At 40.9% G+C, this 17,334-nt stretch overlaps 1 protein-coding gene across 1 annotated transcript in view; it reads right to left on the bottom strand.

Moving 5' to 3' along the window:
- HFM1 (helicase for meiosis 1) overlaps positions 1-17,334 on the bottom strand; it is a 120,526-nt gene that overhangs the window by 10,428 nt on the left and 92,764 nt on the right. Inside the window, exons 21-31 of the mRNA XM_084851938.1 lie at positions 16,904-16,995; positions 14,253-14,359; positions 12,720-12,767; positions 12,444-12,541; positions 12,214-12,345; positions 11,160-11,245; positions 10,361-10,444; positions 7,878-8,035; positions 7,684-7,787; positions 1,047-1,202; positions 529-618 (exon numbers count right to left, since the gene is read on the bottom strand). Of these exons, the coding sequence (XP_084708064.1) occupies positions 529-618; positions 1,047-1,202; positions 7,684-7,787; positions 7,878-8,035; positions 10,361-10,444; positions 11,160-11,245; positions 12,214-12,345; positions 12,444-12,541; positions 12,720-12,767; positions 14,253-14,359; positions 16,904-16,995 (1,155 nt within the window). The remainder of the gene's footprint in view (positions 1-528; positions 619-1,046; positions 1,203-7,683; positions 7,788-7,877; positions 8,036-10,360; positions 10,445-11,159; positions 11,246-12,213; positions 12,346-12,443; positions 12,542-12,719; positions 12,768-14,252; positions 14,360-16,903; positions 16,996-17,334) is intronic.

Here is a 17,334-nt window from a genome sequence, read left to right as displayed (position 1 = left end):
AATAGGCGGTGGTAGCTACTGATTTTTAAAAATGTTTGGGGATGAATTTAGTTAGCCAGTGATATAGCTGGGGTAACTAGACACCAATCTAATCCAATTTACCAAGTGTCCCTCGTGGTGCCAGGGTAAGAGGTGAAGTAAGGACTCTCTCTAAATACATTACACACACACACTCACACTCTTTAAAAATGTCAGATGTATTTTGTAAAATGCTATTCATTTTATAGAAACAATATATTTTATATTTCATATTCTTATTTTAAATCTAATTATTTTGCAGTAATATTTTCTATAATAACTTTGAGGACAATCCAGTCCCGCATCACACACATCCTTCTCTCCACCCTCCTCTGTATGTTAGATTCCCTCCAGCAGACCCACTTCCTAAGCACACACAAGTGTACAGATGTGTGCAGAGCTGCATGTACACATTTCTGTGCTCAGAAAATACACTGGATCATTGTTTTAATTTTTAATTGCAAGCAGGTCCTTCACAAATACAGGTCACAAAAAATGAAAGAAACTCACAGCAGTCATGTCCACATGCTTCTTTATTTTTGCAGTGGTGGTTGCATTTTCTGTTCCCATTTTTTACGCTCTTTTGGCGACAAGCAACTTCTAAAGTAATATAAATACAAATTATTTAAGGACTGATATATGGAGAAAAAAAGAAACCAACTTTCAGAACAAACCTATACATCTCTACACAGAACTAAGGCCTACAGAGTTCTATGGAGCTTACTCATAGATAAACGGGTATAGGATTGCAGCTTTTGTTGATGATTTTGTATGTTCCTTCCCAACAAGTTGAGACCTCAAGTTCCATTATCCATGTGAAAACTGCAAACATCATCTGAAAACTTTAACATGTGAAACCATCACTATGTTTTATGTCATTATGTTTTATTTGTTTTTATTCAACTCATTTGTTTTATCCAATTAACGCTTTATGCAGCATCAAACCAGGATTTGCCATCAAGTACATACTCATCTGTAGCCTATCCTAGCTCTTGGAGCTGATGATTTAGTAGGGAACTATTGCTTACCTTTATTGATTCTTGCTGCTGGTGATCCTACTAAGGAAGTCTGATAGCTATCAGATAAACATTCGCCTTCTAATTTTCCATATGTGCCCACTTGATTTCCAAATCCTCTTGGTCCTAGGTAAAAGGCTTTATATTTTTGCTGAATATCTAAACCAACTGTTCCAGAAAAATATTCATTTAGCTTTACAAATATATCTGCATCATGTATATAATTGCACTCCCTTAATTAATGTGAGGTAGACATTTGTTTTAACCTTTCTATGCCAACAGGACTTTATGACCTAAATAAAAAGGACAGCTAAGTCAGACCATTGACACACAATGACTGGCAGTTGCTCCCCAGAGTCTTAAGCAGGGATCTTTTTCCATCACCTACTACCTGATCCTTTTAACTCAGTATGACAAGGATTGAACCTGGGATCTTCTGCATACAAAGGCAGCTTCATATATTCATTGCACCCTCCTTTCCCCATGTTCAGAAATGTACTCCCAAAGTTTACCCAATTCTGAGTAGCCCTGATTACTATATGTCCCAAAGTTTGATGGATGAGCAATTTTTGTCCAATACATTTTGAAAAGAGGAGTATATCATGTTAGATGCTAAACACTGACTAAGAATGGCAGCAATCTTCATCAATAGCGTGATGTGAACAAACAGTGGACCACTTGTACTTGGAAATATAAACTTGAATTTCCCTTTATAGCACTGATTACTTCTAGTGACCTCGTGAACTGTGGATTTCGGAGCCAGTTTCAGCTTTTCTGAAAATATCTGCCTCATTAAATAGTACATTCTGCTTAGTTGGCCCTAAGCAGGCACAGTTCCCCCCAGCACAACAGAGGATCAGTCAAGTCCCCCATTGCCATTGTCAAGCAGTAAATGTTACAGACAGTATGAAATTAGCTCACACAAAGCACAGGGTTGGATCCAGATTTTCTTATATTTAGAGCAGAGTCACTGAAATCTGTTGCACTTGTTAGTCATGATTAATTTAAATCCCATTGATTTCAGTGGGTTTGCTCCAAGTATGACTAAATCTGGATTCAGTCCACTGTATTTAAGGCATTCATTTCCAAATGACAGCTTTCTAGTTTTATCACATACCTCCATATGATCAGCAAAACAACACAACATTGCATCAGAAGTTGTTTTCCTCTGCCCCATGTGATGTACCACTAAGTTATGGCCTCTCCCCTTTAGGGGAATATACAGAACAAATGAATAAGGTCTTTTTCCTGCTGGTTGCATATGTTGATAAGGCTCACAATTTTTAGTCTACTAAAGATAGCAATATGTGCTCACATAGAATCCTAGAATAGTAGGGTTGGAAGGGGCCTACAAGACCATCAAGTCCAACCCCCTGCTCAGTGCAGGAATCCAAGTCAGAGCATCCCTGACAGATGGCTGTCCAGCCTCATCTTGAATGCCTCCAGTGTGGGACAGCCCACTACCTCCCTAGGTAATTGGTTCCATTGTCATATTGTTGTAACAGTCAGGACATTTCTCCTGATGTTCAGCCGGAATCTGGCTTCCTGTCACTTGAGCCCATTATTCTGTGTCCTGCATTCTGGGATGATCGAGAAGAGATCCTGGCCTTCCTCTCCATGACAACCTTTCAAGTACTTGAAGAGCACTATCATATCTCCCCCTCAGTCTTCTCTTCTCAAGGCTAAACATACCCAGTTCTTTCAGTCTCTCTTCACAGGGCTTTGTTTCCAGGCCCCTGATCATCTTGATTGCCCTCCTCTGAACCCTCTCCAGTTTGTCTGCATCCTTCTAAAAAGTGCGGTGCCCAGAACTGGACACAGTACTCTAGATGAGGCCTAACCAGTGCTGAGTAGAGGGGAACTAGTACTTCCTGGGATTTGGAAGCTATGCTTCTATTAATGCAGCCCAAAAGAGCATTGGCCTTTTTTGCGGCCACATCACATTGTTGGCTCATATTCAGCTTGTGATCGACAACAATTCCAAGATCCTTCTCGCTTGTAGTGTTGTGGAGCCACGTATCCCCCATCTTGTAACTGTGCATTTGGTTTCTTTTTCCTAGGTGCAGAACTTGGCATTTATCCCTATTAAATGTCCTTCTGTTGTTTTCTGCCCAGTGCTCCAGTCTATCCAGATCACTTTGAATTTTGTTTCTGTCTTCCAAAGTATTAGCTATCCCGCCCAATTTTGTGTCATCTGCAAATCTGATCAGCATTCCCCGGACCTCCTCCTCCAAGTCATTAATACAAATGTTGAAGAGCACTGGGCCCAGGACTGAGCCCTGTGGTACCCCGCTCGTTACCTCTCCCCAGTTTGAGAAGGTCCCATTGATAAGCACTCTTTGAGTCCGATTCTGTAGCCAACTGTGGATCCACCTGATCACTGTTTCATCTAGCGCACTTTGAGCTAGTTTGCTCATCAAGATATCATGGGCCACTTTGTCAAAAGCTTTGCTGAAGTCGAGGCATATGATGGTCACAGCATTCCCACAGTCCACAAGGGAGGTTACTTGATCAAAAAATGAGATCAGATTCGTCTGGTAGGATTTGTTCTTGACAAATCCATGTTGGCTTCGAGTAATCACTGCATTGTTTTCAAGGTGCTTACACATGGATTGCTTTATCATCTGCTCCAGAATTTTCCCAGGGATTGATATCAGACTGACTGGTCTGTAGTTCCCAGGTTCCCCCTTTTTACCCTTTTTGAAGATGGGGACAACATTAGCCCTCCTGCAGTCATCTGGCATTTCACCTGTCCTCCATGATAATAGACAGCGGCTCTGAGAGTTCTTCTGCCAGTTCCTTTATTACTCTAGGGTACAGTTCATCTGGAGATTTGAACTCATTCAAAGTAATTAGGTGTTCCTTGACCATATGCCTATCGATCTCAAGCTGCAATCCTGCCCCTTCAGCCTGTACTTTGCCTTTGCCAGGGGGGTCATAGACCCTCTGTTGGGAGAAGACTGAGCCAAAGTAGGAATTGAGCACTTCTGCCTTTTCTTTGTCATCTGTTATCATTTTGCCATCCTTATTTAATAGCTGAACCACCATTTCTTTCTTCTGTCTTTTACTATGCACGTAGCTGAAGAAAGGGTTTTTGTTGCTTTTAGCATCCCTCGCTAACCTGAGCTCGTTCTCAGCTTCCTGACACCATCCTTGCAATTCTGTGCTACCTGCCTGTACTCTTCCTTTGTTGCTTGCCCTTCCTTCCACTTCCTATATGTGTGCTTTTTTGTTTTCAGGTCATCTCTAAGCTTTTTGTGAAGCCACATTGGCTTCTTCTGTTGTCTTCCACCTTTTTTTCTTGTTGGAATTGTTTGTAATTGTGCCTTGAGAATTTCCTTTAAAAAAAAACTCCCACCCATCTTGGACTCCTTTTCTCATTATAGTTGCTTGCCATGGGACCTTACTTATCATTGTTCTGAGTTTAATAAAATCAGCTTTCCTAAAATCCAGGGTACGCATTTGGCTACACTCGGCTTTTGCTTCCTTTAGAACCATGAACTCAAGTATAACATGGTCACTTTCCCCCAGAGTTCCTGTAACTGCTACTTTATCCACTAAGTCATCTCTGTTGGTTAGGATCAAGTCAAGGATAGCCAATCCTCTAGTTCCTTCCTCTACTTTCTGTAGGAGGAAGTTATCTACCACACAAGTCAGGAATTTCCTGGAGGGACCATATTTTGCAGAATTTGTCTCCCAAGAAATATTGGGGAAATTGAAGTCTCCCATTACTACTACATCATGCTTCCTTGAAACATTGGCTATTTGCTTTTCAAAAGTTTCATCCTCATCTTCTCTTTGATTGGGTGGCTGGTAGTAGACTCTGACCACCATGTTCCTTTTATTCTTTGCTCCATTTATTTTAATCCTGATGCTTTCGATGGACATGTCAATATGTGCTCACTTGTCAATAAGATCTAGGAGCTATATGCATGTTGAAGCAGGCTTCCATACATATGTCTCACTTATCCCAAGTTGGATGGAGAATCATGCACCAAAATGGGTGCTGCATACATAGTTCTCTAGCCTGATCCAACAGCAGGAGCTGTACATGCATACCTCTGTTAAAACAAAAACCTGGAATCCTCAATCTTCCTAGATTCTGGTGCCATGTCCCCAGCTCCTCCTTCCTCCAAGAAGAGCTACACACATGCAGCTATTGCTGGTGCACATGCTACCTGTTGAATCAATGTCCCTGAGAAAAATGCTGAGCAGACATAATGACCCAGTTTGGCTGAAAAGACTATACATGAGCACCATGCACTTTCATGCAGCCCATTTAGACAAGTGAGCAAACAAACCCGGAAGCCACAGTTAACCACTACACACAAACCAGAAACTACGGTTAATGGCTTCCAAACAAGCATGGATTTGGAAGCCATTCACCATAATTCCCAGTTTGCATATAACAGGAAGCTATGGTTAACTGCGGCTTCCTGATTTCTTTTACCACTTGCATGAAGGGAGGAGCGAAGTGGCACCAAAGAGGCTGAATATAGGTACAGGAGCTTGTGCACATCATAGCAAATTAAGCTAGAATTTGATCATCTCAGTGCAGCCAGTGTAGCTCTATTCAAGGTTTATTCATAGCATTAATAGATTGTTTCAAAGTACTACTAACTTAATTTTGAAAGTATATGAATATGGTATTAAATGTTGTATTTTATTCATTAAAATATTTGTGTGTTAAACAGATCCTTTGTTTTTAATGCTTTATTTAATTTTTCTTAACTGGAACATGAAAATGGAACTTTATTTTTTGAGTCTTACGTTCCCTCTGTTCACTAGGTTATGCTATCCAATTTGGCTTCTGTTGGCTTTTTTACAAAGTAGACCACTGAACGTTAAGCTTCAGCTTTACTAATATAAAAACTGCAATTTTACTCTTTACTGTTTTTTCTCTGCCTAACAAGGAACCTATGTATTTCACTTAAGCCTGGAAATAGATCTGGGTAACCGCTGGATTTTATAGTTGCAAAAATGGGGTATCAACCACAGTGACCTGGTTCGCATGACACAACAACCCACGGTGATTTGTCAGAATTCTTTGTTTCAGAGTGCCTTGTTAACCACACACAGGCCACTCGGAGTACCCATGGCTTGTGGCTGGGTTGTTCAGGGTGGGTTGTTTTTCAAGTGGCTTGTCCTGAGGTGTGAACTCAGTATGATGGCTTGTGTATGGCTTCTTTGGAAGGGCTACAGTGATCCCTGGCAAGAGTGGCGAAAAACCCGACCGCTCCTCACAATCTCTACTACAAACTCTGCCAGGCAACAGAATGCGCTAGTGCCACATACATCCTCCCTCATCCCTCATCAGTGCCCTCTGCCCCTCCTTCTCTAGCTTGACGCTTCATTTGACAGTGACCAGCTTTTTTCCCTTGTGAGCCGAGTTTCTCATCTTCACTGAACAATCTTGAAGATGGCTATTCTTCCTATATAACCTGAACGTAATTTAGCAACTATAGTTATATAAGGATGTTCCTCTTCCTAGCACAGCTATGCATGAATGTGTGATTGCCTTATACGCATGGCTCCATGTATGTGCACATGGCCCCAATTTGGGACCATGGCGATTCAGAAGGGGGGGGGGAATTAAACTTTCCCCCTACTGTTTTCATGCTGAAATCTCCCCCACCCCAAAGGGGGTTAAAAAAGAAAAGTAAACAGTCTCAATTTAATACCACATTATATTCTACCACAGATACATATGGCCCATATATGTCAGTGCAGGGGCTTCACAAAGCAAGAAAAGGTGAGGAGGAAAATCTCATCACAACCAGAATACAGACGGGTTGTGCCGCAAAGTCCCCTGTGATATGTATTGGAAGCAGGCAGGGGAGGGGGGGCAAAGGGGGAAACAAACCATGGCAAGCCAGTGACCGCCTGATCTTCTGCTGGCAGCAGCATGGCTTAGCGAGTGATTAACCTACCCACCATCGCTCGTTTTCAGTGTGGCCTATCATGATGTGTGAACAGGCCCAGTGTGTTCTAGCAATCCTGAGTGCAACCTAAATCCTGCATAGCACTAAGTAGAGCATAATCCAATTATGTCTGCTATCTCCTCCTACATTCCATCTTAAGAGCGTGACTAAACATAGATTTTGTGGCTTCAACATTAAGCCAGCTTTTTTCCTTTCCCTCCCCACTTTGCTTAACATCCTGCATGATGAAGACATCTGGAGAACTCACTGTTTTGTGATAATTTGGTTGGTCCTAATAAAAGTATTGCCCAACCACAGATTTTGGATTTTTGTTTTGTAATGAACCAACATGGTTTCTTTCGTGTTTTGTTGGCTAGACTAGCCATTATCCAAAATTCAGCAGCTGAAGTAAAATACTATGGGCATTGGCTAAGAGCAGATGGATTGGTGACTTAATTTAAGAATCTGTCCAAAATAGCAGATTTCCATTTCCCTCTGTAGATATTCTATTGGAAATACATAGCTAACACATATTTAATTTAAATAAACAAACGAACAAATATATAAACATACATACATACCCCAAATAAGTATGCAATATAGTATAAAATTGGAATGCACTTTTCCTTCAAAATGAACACATTTTACTTTAAGCACACTATAAAGCAAGACATTATCTGTTTAAGAAATTAGTTGGTTTTAAGACCTAATTGCATAAATTAACCTACTGTATTCAGAACTGATTAGATTTATGCTAAGCTCTTCAGACTTAACAGCTCTTCTCACTTCAACCTTTTTAGTCCAATTTCCAGTTTTCAGCAAAGCAGAATCCCTGCAAAGTATATTAGATATAAATATACTGTTATTCAATATACTGCATTGTATAATTTTTAAAGTTTCAAAATTATTTGAGTACACTCACGTAATCTTTTGCTTAAAAACCACCCGATTATCATTATCTCCTATTATTAAGGTTACATAGTGAGAATCCGGGGCGGCTCTCTTCAGCTGCAGCTGTTCAAAGTTGGTTAATATGACTGTCACTAGGATTTCAGCTACTTCTTCACTGTATTTTGCCAGCTTGAAAAACAAATTATGTATTAAAAATAAATCTAGCCTTTCATATATTACATGCCATAAAAATACAAACAGCCTCATTTTGTGCTTATTAGTTGGGTTTGAATATATCACCTTGGGCTTGTGCGCTTCCCCCTTTCCCTCCAGCATAGCCACGAGGCAGAGGTTGGAAATGATCACTTCTGTTTTCAAATAACTACAGTTTGTTGTTATATGTGGTTAGTCTTAACTATGGTTTAGGGAAACAAACCCACATCAAACTGTGGTTTCTGATCTTGGCTTGTTTTCCTAAGCCAGGGGTGGGAAACGTGTAGGCCAAAACATCTGGAGAGCCACTAGTTGCCCACTGATGTCCTAAACTATACTTAAGACTAATCACAGTACTGCATTCACACAATGCAACAAACTGTAGTTACTTGAACACAGAAACAAATGCTTCTGGTCTCCTCCTTTTGGCCACACTGGAGGAGAATGTCATGTTCTCTGTGACCTCAATCTTCCTCAAACTCAGAAGATATGGATGGGAAGAAGACACTTCTTGCAGAGTCATTGTACCCCACTCCTGGACCTTCCAGGCCAGTAGGTATCACTTTGCCAGAATCATCAGACATTCCTAAGGTCCCCCTTGTTCCCACACCATAGGAGCCAATGGCTGTGGAATTGGGAATGGTTCTTTAAGCGTGCAGATCACTCTTCAGACAGGATGGGGCCAACAGTAGGACCAGACTGGCCAACCTTCAGAAGGCCTTTACATCTTGCTTAGGTAACACCTCTCTCCGCCACAGTGCTCTGTCCAGGGTCCTGACCATGGCTCTGCCCTGCCAGTAAATGTCTCTGCTAGTCAGCTTCTTGCTGTGAGCTTCAAAGACAGAGGAGAAGCAGGGAAAAACTCATGAGCCCAAGACTCATAATACTAAACTATGGTTTAGTTATACATCCAAAAGATCTATTCATTTCTTTAGAATGTTAGGCAGATGGATTGCTCAACTTCGACAGACAAGAACAGAGTTAACATTTCACAGTGTCCCATTCCGAGGTTCCTTGAGGCTTGCAGTGGAAGCTGGTAATAAGTTCAAGGCAGGAATATAGATCAAGGCAGGAAAAAGGTAGGACCCTGCATAGCTCCAAGTGGGTCCTGCTGCCTGGAACTCTCTCCTACTAGGACAACAGGAGGATGTTGCTTCAGCAGGTAGCTAGAGGCAACTGAAGCATTAAGTAGGCTGACAAGACCTGTAGTGTTGTCAGCTCCTGGAGCAGCTGATTGGATTGTTAACGGGCCCTTGCCTAATTTCACACGGCCTGAGACTTCTGTGAGGCTGGCAAGATAGAGGTTCTGCTGGTAACTCAATAGGAGGAGGATGGCAGGGCTGTGTCCTCTTGCTGGGAGGGCCCTGAATAAGGTACTGACTGTTCTATCCCTGAGAAAGTAGCCTGTACCTCATCCTCATCAGAATCGTCTGCTGTAAACTGGAAGACCTGAGGGCTGAGGGTCATAACACACTGCAGTGATGAGTGTGTTGGACAGCATTAGGGTGCATTTGCACCATCTGTTTTTTGCAGGCTATGTCAGAGGCTACCTCAGAAACAACTGGTGCAGTCCATACCTGCTCCGGGATGGTGTCTAGGGAAGCAGGTCCACATTGAAGTGGTGCTAAATTCTCTACAATATTACTTGCAGGGCCTAGAGACATACATTGTGAAGGAAATTATACCTTCAAGCTTGTAACTTAAAATGGCAGGTTAGGGCACTTACTCACCAGTCAATCTGCTGTTGACTATCCTACCCAGAACTAGTCCTACCCAGAAAGATCTGCTCATGAAACAGATCCACTCCAGCCAGCCATTCCAAGTGGCTTGCTATTGTGCATAATCCAAAGCAGATCTACTTCTGGGACTTTTATACTTAATTCCTCCTGTACTGTTCTTTGTATGTGAATACCACAAATATGAAAACAGCAGCACAAGGAGATATAGGAACACATGGAAGACTACAAGGGACAAAGGACAATGGTGCCGACAAACCTTTAGACAAGTCACCATGTCTTAGGCTTACTTTCCCAATTTATAATTAAATGACCTTTAGTATGGGCTCCCTTTTCCTGCCCCCCTTCCAGTTACAATATTTGGCTCCTAAGAAAGCATCATAAACCTATGGATCCTTAGCTTGAGGGTGTTCTTTGTAAGTATTCAGTGGATTACATGTCATGAGAGAAAAAGAACTTGACCAATCCTTGCCGAACTCAGGGAATAAAGAGTTTCTCTAGAGTTTTCTTTTCTGTTTTGGCAGAGATAAATAAATAAATAAATAAATAGGTCCAAATAATTTACCTGCTCAACAGTAAGTTCATATTTTGGAAGGTGTGCTACTGATTCTTTAATTTGACTTCCAAAAGGAGGATGCCTATTCAAAATCTGAAAATTTAATTTCAGAGAGAGTACATATTAATTCCAAACATTCATTAATTTGCAAACATCCTAATACAACATAGGATCTATCTTTCTAACCCTCTGGTGTCATTACTGCTTCCCCCTTCTGCTAATTATGTTGCTTTTATCCACTGCCTCTAACCTAACAAATGAAATAAGAATAATAAAATAGTACTTATACATGCTACAGCTATGATGAGTAATATTCAATTTGTCTCATTCCTTCTAACAGTTACAGGTAGGTATTTCTCCCTGCAACCTGGACACCCTCAGTATGGATTCCATTCTCTCACATCTCAAATATCTTTCCCACACTACTATCTGGACTTGAAGAAGTGTGTATCTGTGGCTACAGAAGGGCACCCTTCACATCCTTCTGGCTATGTACTATTTACTATTTAGTGTACTATGTACACTTCACTCACACTCATACACCCAGCTTTAAAGGCTGCTTGTAGCTAGACAGTGAGCACTAGTTTTGCTCAGATGATGAATGAATGCAATGCTTTTTTCAGGATGTTGTATACAATTCTACAGGCTAAGATTATTTACCTTTTTAAAAGCAAACATTAAGGAGGAGAGTAGGACTGTGAATGCCTGATTTAGAAAACAGCGAAGTACAAAGAGTAGCACATGAATAAATGTTGTAGATAAGTACTTTTAATACAACTGCAAAATATACAGATTAGAAAATAAATACCAGTTCAAGCTCCCTTGCATTTATATCTTCTATTTTTTTAAAGGATGTCAGGCCTGCATTCATCATTGCATTTGACAGTGTCATACCTGTTGGAAATTGAAGGGTGTTAATTGGTAAACTAAGAACGGAGAGGCTCACCCCGAAGTATCTCTCAAAATATTGCTACACTTCTCTGTTGAATTACATTTTCTAAATGAATAGATGAACTTACACAACAAATAATGTTGCTGTCATACTGCTCTCATACTTCAAAGTCCTGTGTGTCTGTGGGCCTCCCACTGGCTATAGGAGGTAAAAAGCAAATGTCTCCCTCTTGACAGCATGAACTAATTAGACGAACTAACAGTGAAATCCTGTGCATCTTGTTTAAGAAGTCCCACCGAATTCAATGGAGCTTACTCCCAAGTAAATGTGCATAGGAATGCTTAAACTAGTTATGTGTCTCTTTTCTACTTTATTATAACGAATAATTTCAAATCCTGTCTGTGCCAAAAGCAAAGACTGTGATCCAAAGAATTCCTATGAGCATACCCAAGGGCGCATGTGCATGCACTGAGGCATCCCTGCTTTTCTCTTCTAGCTGCCACTTCTGATGTACAGCAGAGACAGCTCCAGAGAGTCCCCCAACTGTTGGGAGTTAGCTTTTTAAAAAAATCAAAGGGTATCAATTATCAGAAGGGGTCTGAGAAGCTCCAGTAAGTATGCAGAAACTCCCCATACAGCCCTTTGATCCTAATACACTGGAGACATACCATACCATGCAAGAAAACTCCTGCTCACACTGTGGGACTTTCCCTCACTCTCCTCCTCCTCCCTGCATCCATGTGTCCCCCAAATCTGCTCTGGAGGATCCCTCAACCCACCAGAACAGATTTTGGGGATGGGGGGCGGGGGCAGCGCTGCAGGGAAAAGAAGGAATCTGTTCCACCAGCAGTGTCCATTCTACTGGTGGATGGACAACACTGGATTTCACCCCAAATGTCTAGAAAAAATATTTATAGTGAATTCAGTTACAAACATAAACTCATACTTTCTTGTTGACTGTGATACCTACCAATTTTTTCCAATTGTCTGGATACATACAGTGAGTTTTCCCAAAGTCTACATCTGAAGCACTTTGCTAAAATCAAAGAATTTAATAATACAAGGAAGTTGTTTTGATGGGAGGCCAAAAATTCAGACAACCCTACACAAGGAAACAAACAGGTATTAAAAAAAGAAGCCACTTGTAATGCAGATTTTATTATTAAATAGTTCAATAGCAACATTTAAAATTTACCATACATTTTGTAACTCTTACGCCATTTCTGAAAATCTTGGCTATATCTTGCGTCAAGGTGAAATCTTGTATGGGAATACATCCTAGCTGCGCCTGAATAAGACTGAAAAAGAAACACAAGACTGTAAATATGAGTCAGGAGCACGAGTAAGGGAAAAATCACGTTCAGGATAAAATCTAAAGAATACAGTGGTAAGAAATGGTTCTGCAAGAATTTACCAGGTATCTTATCATTGTCCTTATTTCATTTCTAAAATAATAAAATAGCACAAAATGCTTACCAGTTCACTTTCATTTCTCTTGTTTTTATCTTTCCTTCCATTGGATATCTGTACATAAAACACACCATATTGCTTTTTATTCACTTGGGCGAGAATGCTATACCCAGTTAATTGTTCTGAAGTCTCAATGTAAAAGAGAGACTTATAGCACAATCCCAGACATGTCTACTCAGAATAAGTCCTGTTAACTTTCTCTTACCATATGGAAACAGAAAATTTGGGACCTTGCACTAATGGAGAACTTTACTAAACACCTTCAGATACAAAGAGGCCAAGTAGAAACTGACACTTTATACAGAATATGATATCCATTTATTGAATTCATTAATGCTGAGAAAAACATACAACCTCCTAAGACACACAGAACTCTATGCCATGATCTATTAGGATGATGAGTGACAACTTTATCAGATAATCTTGTTTGTAGCAAACAGAGATCCTGAGCAATCAGAAAGACTTTAAAGAAATCTACTCACATGTGGTGTACTTAAATTTGTTACTGTTCATTGTTACTTTGAAAAATTCAATAACAAGAAAAGAGAAAATAAATAAGTCAATGGGGTTTACTCCAAGGTAAGTGGATATGGGATTGTATATGGCTTCAAATATAAGACATTTCCTACACAGAAAGCACTAAATATTAAGAAGATGCATGTAGATTATTACATGCAATTATATATTCACATCTATTTTGCTGCATCACATCTGAAGTGACCCTCTAGGCGGTAATAATACACCAGATCTGAAAATCTTATGATCCATCAAGCCAAGTGCAGACTACCAGCTATATATGGTGGTTCACTGGGGATTCAATAATGCTCCTGACATTGCTGTCTGTCTGGTATTGATGGGAAAAAAGCAATGAGGTTATTAAGCACCTGACAGGCTGTACTGTTGGGCGGTATTTGGCTTAGTGGGTTGCAAGTTGTACAGCCAGTCTTAAGTACATGTAAGGAATTCTGTAGGTCCAGTTCATACAGAAGGCCTAAGAAGAGCCTCCACGTGGCCAGAATTCTGCAGGTGGATATATTAACTGTTGGTTCTGGAAAATGCTACGATCAGTCAGAAAGCCAGAGTCCAGTCCCCTCTCTGTGCCACCCCTCCCATGCTCATTTACCCTCTAGCAGACATGAGGATCCTTTATGCGCAAAAGAAAAATGAGGAATCACAGCAAATCAGTAACTTCCTTGTTTGGCAATTTCTCTGGTGCTCCAAGAAAAATTTCTGCACTGCTGAGTGTGGGGCAGTAGCACAGAAAGAGGGTAGAGATCCAGTTGATTGTAGTTAATACCTGTTAGAACATGCAGGTCTACGTTGCAGTCTACATCACAGTTGCTGCAGCCAGCCAGAAGTTTCTGAGCACATGGAGGCTCTTTCTACATCTCCTGTATGAACTTAGTTCTAAGTAGGACAGCGTTTATGTCAATATAGGACAGAAATTATAAGTGCATGTAACTCTGTGCAGGACCGCAACAGTGCTGTCTAATTAAAATTACACTTTATTTCAGAATAATTTGATATTTCATCTTGTACCTTATGCTTATCCTGTTCTTGTCTTTATTCAAAACATTCAATATTTTTTTCTCATTTGTTCTTAACTTGATGTCTGAAAATTCATTGCAGCTGGATATCAACGTGACCTGCAATAGTTTATTTCATTAATTTTAAGTTCTAGCATCTTAACCTTTTCTAATTCTTTTAATACTCTTTTAAACACTTATTTTAGAACTATCCATCCATTTGGATGTAGCTACAAAGAAACAATGTTCAGGGTTCTCTGTGGGAAACTTCAATTTCAATTGCTCAAAGAGACTGAGAATAACAGCGTTTCTGAAGCTACTTCACTGGTGTGGGTCTAGATGAGCAAGTGAGAATTTGATAACCAACTATAGATGTGAGAGACCAAGGTAAACAAGTTTTACTTCATAGTGTAAAATATTATCCCTTATTTCCCACATCAGTCCTGGGGACTTGGGAGTCTCTCCTCTTCTGACTTCAAAGCAGATCCCCCCTCTTCCTGCAGAGGTAGGTCCTGGATGGGCATTACTGAGGTCCCAAGCTCCACCAGGCCTTCTGGCCTCAGCAGCTGCTGGAGACTCTGGGCCTTCCTCTGAGGACTTATCCTGTGGGAGTATGATAGTATGGGGCAGTTGAAGAATAGGACCGTGAGTCTGCTTGGTAATCTTCCACTCTTGACTGCGGAGATACCTCTGGTTGCCCGCTTGCAGGTTGAAAAGCACCAACAAATGTCTGTTGTAATGAGGTGACACAAGTGGGGGTAGACTGTTATCCTAATGGTAGCATGGTGAGCAAATGTGGAAGCATTGGTGTTATTATCACAGCCAGTGCGGTATAGTGGTGAGAGTGTTGGACTGGGAGCTGGGAGATCTGGGCTCCAGTCTCCACTTGGCTATGGAAGCCCTTGGGCCAGTCACAGATTCTCAGCCTCACAAGGTTGTTGTTGTGAGGATAAAATAAAATGGAGAGGAGGAGGATAACGTAATCCACCTTGGGTTCCTTGCAAGAAGGGAAAAGGCAGGATATAAATGCAATAATAAGTAAACCATCATGGAAAACATTGTTGGCACTGTGTCCACAGTTTGCACTGGTATAATGGAAGGCGATACCGCTACTGGGGACAATGGTCGAGGGGTGAGAAACAGACTGGTCTGGTGGAGGTCTTGATACTGTTGCCATGATCATAGGATGGAAGTGAGCCAGTGAAATAGCTCCTGGATAAAGACAGCAGATGTTATAAAGATCATCCAACCCAGGTCTGTCACATTGCCAACATGGATCCTCCAGAGATATAAATGTCTAGGTGGCAATTCCCATCAGGATGTGTAATGTCTACCCCAATCCGAAAACAGAGACCGCGAGAGGTAGTAAGCCTGGTCTTGCCAAGTCAACCTATAAATAATCCCTGCAATCTGAGGACAAATATCCCCAAAACACTGAGTCCAGGAACCCCCACCAAAATGGAGAGTGATAGCTGTAGTGTGATGGTGATCTATTCCTCCATGTATGAGGAAGTGGATGAGGTTCTGGTGTTAGAGATGTATCCCAAATTTCACCTTTGGAGGTTGAGGCTATTACTAGAGGATCTTCTGCAGGTATCAGCTGTGTTGCTGGTTCTGACATCGGCGGGAGCTGCACTGGAATCAGGGAGTCGAGTAGTGAAGGAGGCACCAGTGGTATCAGAGGTCGGGTCGATAAGGACACAGACGGGCCCAATGTTAGGGCCATGAACGATCTGCCCACTGAAGACTTCTTTTTCTTTGCTTTCAAAGAATTGTATGAACCCTTGCGTTTTTTTAGAGGTTCTTCGCCGCCGTAAACTTAACGACATGCCAGGATTGGTGGGTTTGTACGGACAGTCTCTGAGACTGCTGATGATGGAGATTTCGATCCTAGGGTCTTCAAAGGCTCTCTCAGCAACTGGGCAGGGCTCTTTGATGCCCCAACGGGTGTGGGGTTCCTTCAACCTCTTAGGCTCTATTGCCTCCAGAGCTCTCTTCCACAGAATGGCAGGACCCTGGGATTCTATTAAGTCTCACCTGCTTTATGAAAGTTTGACAAAACAAGGCCTCAACAAAGAAAGTAGAGGCAGCGTCCTTCTGTTGGTGGGAGTTTGCTGCCACAGTGGGCAGATTTCCAAAAAGGGCCCCAAAGGGCCATACACCCTCAGGCAATTGCAGAGATCGCAAATAAACAAAATACAAATAAAAATACAATGCAGACAATTAGAAAAAACAAGAAGATAGCAAAAGAAAGGAAGAGAAAAAACAAAGATTGTTTTGCTTCAGCACATTCTTCTTTCCCTCAGGAAGAAGTGAATAAATGGAGAAAGTTTCCTATGAGGCTGCCGCAATGGCAGTTGAAAGAGAACTGAGGGAAAGGCGGAAGCTCTAGGGACATTCATGCTGGGATGGTGGAGGAGGGTTCTGCCAAAGATTCAGAACCCACTAGCTTACACAAGAGTTCACAAAACAGCACCAATACATTTTCTCCTTCTGTTCACAGTTCTGCTCATGGATCCAAACCAAAGGAGTAAATACTGTATGTACTTGATGTAAAGTTTTGTATATAATAAACACCTTTAAAAAAAAACAAAAGAGCAGAATTTTTAATTCAGTTAAAAGTTGCAGATATATATTAATCCTTCATTTGAATAATGAAATTACCAGTTCAGATAAAGTCTCAGTTCCATTAATCAAGAAACACTTTTTCATGGTGTCAAATGCAATATAATACCAAGCCATTAGTCGTCCAGTTTCTGTAGAAAAAAAAATAAAATAAAACAGTTAGCTCTCTTTAAGTGAGTTAGGTGTTGCATTCCATCCATTTTCTCTATGTGACATATGAATTATAACCCATAGGAGACTTCCCAGTGTTTTTAATTACTCGCCTTTACAGAGCAGAGACAATACATCATTAAGCAGATTTAACAACAAACCTACAATGGCTTGTTTCATTAGCTGGAGCTCTGATAGCAGAATTTTCAGTATTAATTTTTAAGGAGAAAAATCCTGTCCTCATTTACAACTATGCAATTACTCAAGTGATATATATTCATGGGAGATTTCCATGCTCCTAATTTAAGAAGATGAGGCAG

This window comes from Heloderma suspectum, chromosome 4 (genome assembly GCF_057233095.1).
Source record: "Heloderma suspectum isolate Gila_16-S chromosome 4, 16-S_ref, whole genome shotgun sequence".
In the NCBI taxonomy this organism is placed as follows: Eukaryota; Metazoa; Chordata; class Lepidosauria; order Squamata; family Helodermatidae; genus Heloderma; species Heloderma suspectum.
Note: the sequence above shows the minus strand (reverse complement) of the source record. Positions and strands in the feature narration are given on the sequence as shown.